Source organism: Anomaloglossus baeobatrachus, chromosome 5 (genome assembly GCF_048569485.1).
Source record: "Anomaloglossus baeobatrachus isolate aAnoBae1 chromosome 5, aAnoBae1.hap1, whole genome shotgun sequence".
Classification (NCBI taxonomy): domain Eukaryota; kingdom Metazoa; phylum Chordata; class Amphibia; order Anura; family Aromobatidae; genus Anomaloglossus; species Anomaloglossus baeobatrachus.
In genome coordinates this window covers 546,838,567-546,850,982 of record NC_134357.1, presented here as the reverse complement: position 1 = coordinate 546,850,982, position 12,416 = coordinate 546,838,567, and the positions used below count along the sequence as shown (strand labels likewise).

Below are 12,416 nucleotides of genomic sequence, written 5' to 3'. Positions count from 1 at the left end.
GCAGAGCATAGCGGGCATGCATGTGGCAGAGCATTGGGGGCATGCATGTGGCAGAGCATTGCGGGCATGCTTGTAGCAGAATATTGCGGGTAGGCGTGCATGCGGCAGAGCATTGTTGGACTGAGGCGTGCAGAGCGCCATGTGGGGAGCACTATGCAGCTGTCCTTGGTGACACTTTAGACATTTGTGGTCACCAACAAAATGGCTCCGCACTGTGATCCTAAACTTCATCTTCCCCTATCCTTTTGGAAACACCCAGATTGGGAGGGGGAGCAGTGACATCACACACAGGAGAACAGATTCTGCCCACTTTTACTGCAGTTGTAATGTGAGCTAGTTCTACAGTAGTTCTGCAGTAGGATTTCAGCAGCTGCTCCCCCTAGTGTTTAAGAGTAGAAAATATCAAACTTTTTCATTTTTTTTATTTTGCTCAATTAAAAACAAATAATAATATTTAAACAAAACATTAAAACATTAATACTTTACATATTTTCAGGTATTGAAATTTTTTTTTTTTTGGACAACACCTTCCCTTTAAGGCACAGACAACTGTTCTACTCAGCCAGGATTTACTGTGGTCTCCATGAGAGACCAATTAGCAGGTTCCTCTAGCAAAGGATAATCTCCACGAAGAAAAAACAAATCAACTTCTGAATTTCAGCATGACACATCCTTCGTTCATCTGACATCATCTGTCTTGAGACCATCACATATGTTAGTAAACTAATTTGTTACGAGGGGGACCCGGGGAAGCGTGCCAAGATGGGAAATGGACAGCTTCCGCTGGTCAAGGTCCACTGTGCGGTGTAAGGGACCGCTGCTATGGTCAGGAAAGAGTGAGCGGGTTGCTGCTAGTGATCGTCTGGAACGTCACAGACGATCCATGTACACCGGTCTGCCCTAACCCGTGAGGGTTGTATGGCTCGGGGCTTCTCGTACGGTGTACCTGTTGCACGAGGACGCACAGAGGTGCCTACACACGTGTGCCAGCGGGAGTCACAGGAATATGGCACGGGGGTAGCACAGAGGTGCCCACGCACGTGTGCTTCAGAAACCAAGTGAGTCCGACAGAGACTCGAGGAGCTCACCTGGGACAGGAACACAGCCTGCTAAACGGGATACTGCCGGAGCAGCAAGGCAGGGGCAAGACCTGCAAACTAGGTGCTGCCTGAGCAGCAAGGGCAAAGCCCACAAAAGACAATAGTGCCTGAGCAGTGGCGTGGCAGCACGCTGCCAGACATCCAAACATAGAAGGATGGTCGTGCACCGCCATGATGGCAGGGGGAGCTTTTAAGGAGGTGTAGCTCCACCCAAGGGCGGGCGCGAGACGGGCGTGACCCAATCAGGGTTCGTGACGTCCTGGCCCAGCCAGTCAGGATTCAGCACATCACCAGCCTCGTCATGGGGCCGTGTGATATCAGTGAGCGAATCAGAAGACATCACGTGGAGCACATGCTCATCTTCCTGCCTCTGGGTCATAAAGGCGGGATCCACGGTTTAACAATGTGCAGAGACATGGGAAGTCTTGCTGCTTCCCTGAGCATCTATTCTTTGCACACTGCGCAACCTCCCAGAGCCTCTGTGATGCTGAGCAGGAGAGCTCGTGACAGGCAAGGAATGGGAGACTGCTCCATTCCTTGCAAGGGGAGAACCACTAGGTGTCACCCTTCTGCTGTGTCTCTGAGGAGGAAACTCCTGCAGACTGCGCAGTCTCCCAGACCTTTGGCGCTGCTGAGCAGGAGGGCTCGTGGCAGACAAGGAATGGGGGACCACCTCATTCCTTGCAACAAGAGAGCCACGACGTGTAACACTAATTCCCCCTGAAATGAGAGGTTTCAGCTCCCATGTGTATGGGAGCTTTACAAGGTAGCGTAAACAAAATGTTGTGAAATAATAAAAATACCATCGCTGCTTGGGTGTCCCGCCAGTCTCTGTATTTCCTGGCCTGTCCCATAGAACTTCTGATTCCTACAGCCATGCAGTGGCCAAGCTAGCCAGTGATTGGGAGCATGGAGGAGATGTCTTAGTCAGTAATTTAACTTATGTTCCAGTCTGTATGAGACACGAGAGAATAAATCATCTACACCTACACCAGGGGTCTCAACTCGGCTGGGTATATGGGCTGCAAATAGAAAAAACGTTAATTTGGGGGTCGCATTCTTTGCAAGGCCAAGTGACATTTTTAGTGGTACCATTATTTTTTTATACACCTGTGAATCACTGTTTTTGAACATTTTTCGCTTGCTTATTATAACAAGCATGCATTTTTTTGTTCATATAAATATATATATATAAATATATATATATACATATATATAAAAATATATATATATATTAAAAAAAAGCATTTTTAATGGTAAAATAAATAAATCCTACCTTATTTTTTTTATCCCCTTCTTGTAAATAATAAAGTCTTATAATTATAATTAGTACCATATAGTAATTTTGGCCAACATCTTGTAGTAATGTTCCCATCCTGGTCCTCATCTTTTAGTAATGTCCCCCATCCTGTTCCACTTCTTGTAGAAATGTGTCTCATCTTGGTCTAATTCTGTAGAAATGTGTCCATCCTTGTCCTCTTGTAGTAATGTGCCCCATCATTGTCCCCATCGCGTAGCAATAACCCCATCATGTTCGCTATTCTGTAGTAATGTGTCCCATCCTTGTCCCCATCCTGTAGTAATGTGCTCATCCTTGTCCCCATCCTGTAGTAATGTGCTCATCCTTGTCCCCATCCTGTAGTAATGTGGTCATCATTGCCCCATCCTGTAGAAATGTGCCCATCATTGTGCCCCATCCTGTAGTAATGTGCCCATCCTTGCCCAATCCTGTAGTAATATACCTATCCTTGCCCCATACTGTGGTAATGTGCCCATCCTTGTCCCCATCATGTAGTAATGTGCCCATCATTGTCCCCTTTTAGTAATGTGCCTGTGCTGGTGTTCTTCTTGTAATGATGTTCCCTTTCCTGGTCCTCTTCTTGTAGCAATGCCCCATCCTTTAGAAGTGTCACCTACTGTGCCATCCTTCACACATATACACACACAGACACACACAAAAAAACCCAAACAATTTTTCTCACCTATCTTGTGTTCCACAGTGTCTTCTTTCCTGCTTCTTGCTGCCCGCAGCCCCCTTGATGATTACGGCCGGTGCAGGGGGGCAATCGCAATCAGCACTTTATTTCAGATAACTGATTTGTAGGCACTGCATAGAGACAAGCTCTGTGCACAGCTATTTCAATGGCAGCCGCCGACCAATCGGAGGCAGCAGCTGATGCGTATGACATCAGTTGCTTGCCTCTGATTGGACAGCAGCTGTCAGTGGACTACCTGTGCGCAGAACTTGTCTCTACGCAGCGCCTGCAAGTCAGTCATCTGAAATAAAGCACTGAATGCAGCGTCCTCCTGCACAGGCCGTGATTATCAAGGTGGCCACAGGCCTGCGGTGTGTTTGATACTCTTAATCTTAACGTATATATCCTCATATGTTTCCCTTTATTATCTCCAGTAATTGTATTATTACAGTGGATTCTTTATGATGGTACATCATTATCTCTTCCCCATTCAAGTCCCTACAATATCTGATCCCCTCAGTGGGAATTTTCTATATTTAGAGAATTTTTCTGATCTACTTCTCAAGGATGGATATGGACAGGGACAAGATGGTGGAGAGGATATTACACCTCACCCTAGAGATCCTTTTCCGGCTTACTGGAGAGGTGAGAGATTCTGATGACGTCACATTACATCATTCTTATCTATGGGAAAACAGATGGACAGAACTGGAGAGGTGAGGACTCTGGAAATGTCTGTAGTGAGATTTATTACTGTGTCTCTCCATAACCAGGATTACACAGTAGTGAAGAAGACCTCTAGTGAGCGCTGTCAGGACCCTGTGTCTGAGGGATGGGGAAGACTCCTGAGCCCAATCACGGGGCCTTCACTTCACCCCCCGATACATGAGGACATGAATGACCAGAAGATCCTAGAACTCGCCTACACGATGATTGAGCTGCTGACTGGAGAGGTGACAGTGCTGGGAATGCTGGGAAATTACACAGTAACACTATGAAGGGTTCGGAGGATCACTGTATTATTGTATGTGTCAGGTTTCTATAAGGTGTCAGGATGTCACCATCTATTTCTCCATGGAGGAGTGGGAGTATTTAGAAGGACCCAAATTTCTGTACGAGGACAGGGACAAGATGGCAGAGAGGATATTACACCTCACCCTAGAGATCCTCTTCCGGCTTACTGGAGAGGTGAGATATTCTGATGACGTCACATTCCATCATTCTTATCTATGGGAATAACAGATGGACAGAACTGGAGAGGTGAGGACTCTGGAAATGTCTTTAGTAAGATTTATTAATGTGTCTCTCCATAACCAGGATTACACAGTAGTGAAGAAGACCTCTAGTGAGCGCTGTCAGGCCCCTGTATCTGAGGGATGGGGAAGAACCCGGAGCCCAATCACGGGGCCTCCACCTCACCCCCCGATACATGAGGACATCAATGACCAGAAGATCCTAGAACTCACCTACAAGATAATTGAGCTGCTGACTGGAGAGGTGACACTGCTGGGAATGCTGGGACATTATACAGTAATGCTATGAAGGGATCAGGGGATGACGGTATCATTGTATGTGTCAGGTTCCTATAAGGTGTCAGGATGTCGCCGTCTGTTTCTCCATGGAGGAGTGGGAGTATTTAGAAGGACACAAAGATCTGTACAAGGACATGATGATAGAGGTTCCCCAGTCCCTCACATCACCAGGTAATAGACAGGACTAAATACACACAGCCTATAATTATCTGTATGTAAGGAATTAATTCAGTCCCTGTATGTGTTTCCTCCAGTTCTATCCAGTAAGAGGACAACACCAGAGAGATGTCCCCATCCTCTTCTTCCACAGGACTGTAAACAAGAAGATCCCTATGTTCCTCAGGCTAGTCAGGTAGATGGAGAGAAGGTGTCATGAAATCTCCCTACGATGTGTAGACGGCTGTGAAGGTCTTGTGCTCAGTCTTGTTTTATCCACCAGTATTATATGTTTTATACTTGTGTAATGAGAACGGTGGAGATGACAGGATTAGAGCTGATCATAGATGTGACTTCTCCATCTGTCTGTAACTTTTACAATATTTGTTTCAGGAGGAAGACCTGACCCATATTAATACTACAGAGACATATGTGAGGGGTGATGAGCGGTGTAAAGAGGAGATTCCTACATATGACTACCCTGGTGAGTAGTGACCACTAAATACAGAGAAGTCACAGATTCTTCTCAGTCACCGGTTGTGGCTGCTTTATCAGTGGTGCATACCTCCCAACCGTCCCGGATACAGCGGGACTCACGCTTTTGAGCCTTTGATCCCGAGTCCCGCCCGTGAGCCTTTGTATCCCGTGCTCCGCCCACCCACTGTAGCCCCGCCTCGCTGTTTCTCCCTTCTATTCATTACAGAGTCTGTGACTGCCGCTGAGGTATGAATCACCCCCTGCACCAGACCCGCCCCCCCCCCTCCCCCAGCACCAGAGCCGCCCCTCCCCTGCAGCAGAGCGGACATCCCCAGCCCCGGAGCCTGTGCTTCTCTGCAGTTGTTCTCTCTGATTCCCCGTGTGTGGCTTCTCACTGCTGCAGACACGCGGGGAATCAGGAAGCTGAGGAGAAGACCGTTCAATCAGCACTTATCTCTCCTGCAGATAGCACTGGCCAGTAATAACCTATGCAGAGTTACATCTGCCAGACTTCTATTAGCTTACCGATCAGTGGTCTCCTGCCTGTGGAGCTGCTGGGTCCTAGCTACCCAGCAGGTTCAGCTCTGCTTTATCCTGGCTCCCCTACCAGTTAAAGGGAACCTGTCAGCAGAAATTTCTCAATAAAACTAAAAGATTCCCCCTCTGCAGCTCCTGGGCTGCATTCTAGAAAGGTTCCTGTTGTTATTGTGCCCCCTTTTAAACCTAAAAAAATACTTTATAAAGTCTTACTTTTTTGTATGCAAATGTGTTTTTATGGTCACGGGGTCTTGCGTCTGTTATTCCCCCTCCTGCCGCTTTACGCAGTCCCCCATTGCTCATTTACATACATGAGGACGCCCTCATGTAACTGTCCTCCCGAGGTCTCGCGCATGCCCAGTGCCACTCTCGCGGGACTGAGCACTGTGCAAAGTGTGAACGCTTTTGAGGTGATTGCGCAGGCGCGAGATTATGGGCGGCGCAGTGATTGTCCTCAGCAGCGTCAACCAAGTACCCGCCCATAATCTCGTGCCTGCACTTTTTCCTCTGCCTCCACTGTTATGTGCAAGCGCTGGCCATATGAACCACGTTACCTATTACCGCAGGCACGAGATTATGGGCGGGTACTTGGATGACGCTGCTGATGACAATCACAGCGCCGCCCATAATCTGACAGGTTCCCTTTAAAGGGAACCTGTCACCAGATTTGGGGCCTATAAGCTGCGGACACCACCAGTGGACTCTTATATACACATTCTAACATGCTGTATACATACCTCCCAACCGTCCCGGATACAGCGGGACTATACCGGATTTCAGCGGGTGTCCCGGTGTCACGATCATGAGGCTTTTGTCCCGTGGCTCCGCCCACCCACTCTCTCCCCGTCTGACTTTCTCCTCCTCCTAATGCACATGAGTAGAGCCGAGCGTTGCTTTACTGCTCTGGCTCTGTGCTGCCGCTGTTATGGGTGGGTGGCAGCAGCATTTTCCTGGCTGCCGGCACTTTAAATCGGCACCTGCAGCTCAGCGTGCACTCACTGCTCTCAGCTGAGCTGCTTGTGTACGGAAGTTCATCTGTGGGCGGAGCTACCGAGCAACATGCTGAGCTCTGTCCACAGATGAAGAGACTAGAGGAAGAGGAGCTGCAACACCAAGAAACGCTGTATGTGACCCCCCACCTATCCAAAGCTGTATGCCCCAGCCCCCTCCTCACCAGAGCTATATGCCTCCAGCCACCCCCCCTCACCAGATCTGTGTGCCCCCCAGCCCCCACACCAGATTTGTATGCCCCCATCCCCCTATCGGAGCTGTATGTGCCCCCAGAGCTGTATAAGCCCCAACACCAGAGCTATATACCCCTTAGTAATATCTATGCTGCCAGAAATTTGTATGCCCCACAGTAAAGTGTATTTCCCCCAGTAATGTGTGTACCCCTTAGTAACGTGTATGCCCCTCAATGTCCCTTCATACTCCGTGATTCACGGCACACAGTAGTTGTCCATGTGCAATCCGTGATACGTGATCCGTACTCCGTGATTGCACATGGACATATACTCACTTGCCCCAGCTCCTGCTCTCCGTGGTGCTGAAGAGTCCCGCGATTCAGCATCCAGCCACCGCTCTCTCACCTCTGCAGCTACTTCCGGGCCGGCTCTGACTGCATAAATGACTATGCATGCCATAATGAGCCAGGCAGGAAGAAGCAGAGAGCAGCTGCCGAACTCAGCATCGCTGGAGAAGGTGACTTGAAAAAGCTTTTTATTTTAAATGTCCGTGTTTTTCTGGTACATGTTTCACGGATCACACCATAGTGTGGTCTGTGGGACATCAGTGATGCCAGAAAAAAAACGGACATGTTTCTGTGCGGTAATCACAGATACGCATGTATGCCGCACGGAGACACGTTCAGTGAAAAATCACTGATGTGTGTGCAGACCCATTGGTTATAATGTGTCTGCATAGGTCAGTGATTCTGGTATGTATAAAAACTAGCACATACATACCAGAATCACTGACATCTGAAACAGGCCTAATATGTATGCCCCCTCAAGTACTGTCTATGCCCAAAGACCCTCCTGTGATGTATATACTATAACCCCAGCCCCTCCTGTGCTGTATATACTGTAGCCCCCAGCCCCTCCTGTGCTGTATATACTGTAGCCCCCAGCCCCTCCTGTGCTGTATATACTGTAGCCCCCAGCCCCTCCTGTGCTGTATATACTGTAGCCCCAGCCCCTCCTGTAATATATACTGTATATATACAGTGTAAGTATATAAACCCCCATCCTCCCTTGTGATACATACACAGCGGTGTCAGTGTGCACTGTGTGTGGCTAGGTTTGTTTAAGTGATGACAATCACATGCCGAGGAGAAGCTGGACAGAGACAAGCGGGGTAGGTGAGTGCGGCTGCTGCCGGCTTCCCCATGTTATTACCTCCAATGTGTGTATATGTATGATGTATATATCTACGGTATGTATGTCAGTGCAGATGACTGTGTATAGATTTGTCTGTTTATATGTATTTTAGGGAATTTGTCTTCAAATATGTACCGTATATGTGCGTATGCCTGTGCCCACGATCAGGACTCACTGTGTCCTCGAGGCAGCGGGTCCTGACCTGCGGGGCTGCACGTCTCCTCTGCAGGAGACCACAGCTGCCTGTGCCCTCAATCAGGACTCACTATGTCCTGGAGGCAGCGGCTCCTGACCTGCGGGGCTGCACGTCTCCTCTGGAGGAGAACGCAGGAGACCACAGCTGCCTGTGCCCACGATCAGGACTCACTATGTCCTGGAGGCATTGGGTCCTGACCTGCGGGGCTGCATGTCTCCTCCGCAGGAGACCACAGCTGCCTGTGCCCACGATCAGGACTCGCTGTGTCCTGGAGGCAGCACGTCCTGACCTGCGGGGCTGCATGTCTCCTCCGCAGGAGACCACAGCTGCCTGTGCCCACGATCAGGACTTACTGTGTCCTGGAGGCATCGGGTCCTGACCTGCGGGGCTGCACGTCTCCTCCGCAGGAGACCACAGCTGCCTGTGCCCACGATCAGGACTCACTGTGTCCTGGAGGCAGCGGGTCCTGACCTGCGGGGCTGCACGTCTCCTCCGTAGGAGAACGTAACTGCCTGTGCCCACGATCAGGGTTCAGTGCGCTGCAGTCTCCTACTTGTGTTCTCCCTATGGAGGACGCATGCAACTGCAGCAAACAATTGATATGCTGCAGTCTGGAAAGACGCTCCACAGGTCAGTGTTTGCTACAGAAAAAACAAGCACAGTGGGCACGGGATTTCTAGAAATCCCTCCACTGTGCTTGTACTGTACAATGCAGCGTTTTAGACACAGCAAAAACACGCTACATCCAAAATGCTGCAAACACTGATCGTTGGCACACAGCCTTAAACAATGTGATCAGCAGTGCTGAAAAGGATTGGATGTGGGCGTGACAGATTGCAAAATGGGTGTGGTTAGGGGGCGTGGCTTAAAATTGCCATGGCGCGCGTAGCGCGCCGCATACTTTGTCCCTCTTTCTCATCTTTAAATGTTGGGAGGTATGGTGGTGTTGTCCAGACATATCATAATTGTGTGATAACCATTATGCCGCTAGATCACAACATTGTCTTCTACCCAGAATTGTTCAAATTAAAGGGGTGGTTCACCCATATTTTTTATTGTCTAGATCGATATTATATTGAGAAACAATGTTTCTCTCAAATACCTTATGTTGGCAATAGTGCCTGTGAAAGGCGCTATTGTGGACCGCTGTTCTCCACTCTGTGACCCCCGGGCTCCGTGATCTCGGGGATCCAGTGACGTCATGTTTAGTCCCGGACACATCACATCCCTGCGGCCGGCCCCAGTCTTCCTGACTCACTGAGCTGTGGGCGGTGTTTCACCGCTTGTCACAGCTCAGCATGTCTTCTGCTTGCAGTGCTTTGCTGTGAGGGAGGAGGGAGCTGATGGGCTGTGATGAGTGGTGAAACGCCGCCCAATACCCAGTCACTCACGGACACTGCGGCCCGCCGCGGTGTCATGAACTTGACGTGACGTCACCGGATCCCCGAGGTCACAGAGCCCGGGGGTCACGGAGTGGGGAACAGCGGTCTGCAATAGCGCCTCTCACAGGCACTTTTGCCAGCATAAGGTATTTGAGAGAAACATTGTTTCTCAATATAATATTGATCTAGACAATAAAAAATATGGGTGAACCACCCCTTTAATTTGGGTTCTGAAAGCCCTTCTATAGAGCGTACAACCTGAAGGATCCTCTTCCCCTGGATTAATAAGATGCTGACCATTCCCTGCTGCAAAAGCAAATAACAGTGTACAGTGGGGAAAAAAAGTATTTAGTCAGCCACCAATTGTGCAAGTTCTCCCACTTAAAATGATGATGATGATGATGATGATGATTATGATTATTATTATTATTATTATTATTATTATTATTATAGCACCATTAATTTCATGGCCCTTTACATGTGAAAAGGGGTACACATTGTAGGGAGAAGTACAATAATCATAAACAAAACAAGGTACAGACTGGTACAGGAGGAGAGAGGATCCTGTCTGCGAGGGCTCACAGTCTACAAGAGATGGGTGAAGATACTGTAGATGAGGGTAGAGATAGTCGTGCGGCTCTATATCAGACTGAGGGTTACTGCAGGTTGTAGGCTTGTCGGAAGAGGTGGGTCTTCAGATTCCTTTTGAAGCCTGTCAAGGTAAACGAGAGTCTGATACGTTGAGGCAGGGCAATCTAGAGTATGGGGGATGCAGGGGAGAAATCTTGGATGCGATGGTGGGAAGAGGAGATGAGAGGGGAGTAAAGAAGGAGATCTTGTGAGGATCGAAGATTACGTGCGGGTAAGTACCGGGAGACTAGGTCACAGATGTAGGGAGAGGACAGGTTCTGGATGGCTTTGTAGGTCATGGTTAGGGTTTTGAACTGGAGTCGTTGGGCAATGGGAAGCCAGTGAAGGGATTGGCAGAGAGGAGACGTCGGGGAGTAGCGGGGGGACAGGTGGATTGTCAGCATAGTTTAGAATTTATTGTAGGGGTGATAGACCGTTAGAAGAGAGGCCACAGAGGAGGAGGTCGCAATAGTCCAGGCAGGAGATAATAAGGGGATGCACTAGGGTTTTTGCAGCTATTTGGGATGTACGAATCCGGGAAATATTTTTGAGTTGGAGGCGGCAGGATGTAAAGAGGTCTTGGACGTGTGGCTTGAAAGAGAGAGCACAGTCTAGAGCAGACCTGCGCAAGGAACGGCCCGCGGGCCACATCCGGCCCGCCTACTGTCTGTGACCGGCCCGCCTGGCTCAGGGCGTCCTTGCTGGCCGGTCACTGATGAGAGCAATCTGACCCGTTGTCCGGAGCTCCAGGCTCCGGGAGGCGCGTGGTCAGATTGCCCTCATCAGTGCCCGGGCAAATGCCGGGGCCCTGGAGAGCCGGGGGGGCTCACTCGGCCTCGTCAGTTCTGGTGCCCCTTGGCCGGGGCCCACTCGCCTTAGTTCTGCTGCCCCCGGGCCGAATTCCGGGGACCGCAGTCCTCGGCAGGAATCTGCAGCGCCGTCCCTTTTAAGGAGCAAAGACTTCCTGGTTGAACTTAATCTGTGGGCGGAGCTACCGGCCGGCGTCCTGCTCATCCCACAGATGAGAGTTGCAGTGCCAGCCAGCGACCCCCAGCACAGTGCTTCTTTCCGGCTCTGTGTGGGCCCCCTCTCCACCGTGACCTGAGCGGTATGTGCCCTCCCCACCCCCCGATTTATGGGCCCTGGTGAGCTGTATGGGCTCTTCTCCCCCCCCTAGGTGTATTCCCTGCAAACCCCTTCCCCCTCCTCGGTGCCGTATGTGCTGGGCCCCAGAGCCGCGTGTGTGTCTGTCTGTATGTATGTATGTAGCAGAGCTATGTGTGTATGTATGTAGCAGAACTATGTGTGTCTGTATGTAGCAGAGCTATGTGTGTCTGTATGTAGCAGAGCTATGTGTGTCTGTATGTAGCAGTGCTATGTGTGTATGTAGCAGTGCTATGTGTGTATGTAGCAGAGAAATGTGTATGTATGTATATATGTAGCAGAGCTATGTGTGTCTGTATGTAGCAGAGCTATGTGTGTCTGTATGTAGCAGTGCTATGTGTGTATGTAGCAGTGCTATGTGTGTATGTATGTAGCAGAGCTATGTGTGTCTGTATGTAGCAGAGCTATGTGTGTCTGTATGTAGCAGTGCTATGTGTGTATGTAGCAGTGCTATGTGTGTCTGTATGTAGCAGAGCTATGTGTGTATGTATGTAGCAGAGCTATGTGTGTCTGTATGTAGCAGAGCTATGTGTGTCTGTATGTAGCAGTGCTATGTGTGTATGTAGCAGAGCTATGTGTGTATGTATGTAGCAGAGCAATGTGTGTCTGTATGTATCAGAGCTATGTGTGTCTGTATGTAGCAGAACTATGTGTGTCTGTATGTAGCAGAGCTATGTGTGTCTGTATGTAGCAGAGCTATGTGTGTCTGTATGTAGCAGAGCTATGTGTGTCTGTATGTAGCAGAGCTATGTGTGTCTGTATGTAGCAGAGCTATGTATGTAGCAGAGCTATGTGTGTCTGTATGTAGCAGAGCTATGTGTATGTATGTAGCAGAGCTATGTATGTAGCAGAGCTATGTGTGTATGTATGTAGCAGAGTTATGTGTGT

The 12,416-nt window shown here is 49.3% G+C and overlaps 1 protein-coding gene across 1 annotated transcript in view; it reads left to right on the top strand.

Moving 5' to 3' along the window:
* Positions 1–12,416, top strand: part of LOC142312272 (uncharacterized) — a 159,486-nt gene that overhangs the window by 120,061 nt on the left and 27,009 nt on the right. The window contains 5 exon segments of the mRNA XM_075351207.1: positions 3,617–3,721; positions 4,394–4,573; positions 4,656–4,779; positions 4,863–4,960; positions 5,158–5,248. Coding sequence (XP_075207322.1) covers positions 3,617–3,721; positions 4,394–4,573; positions 4,656–4,779; positions 4,863–4,960; positions 5,158–5,248 — 598 coding nt within the window.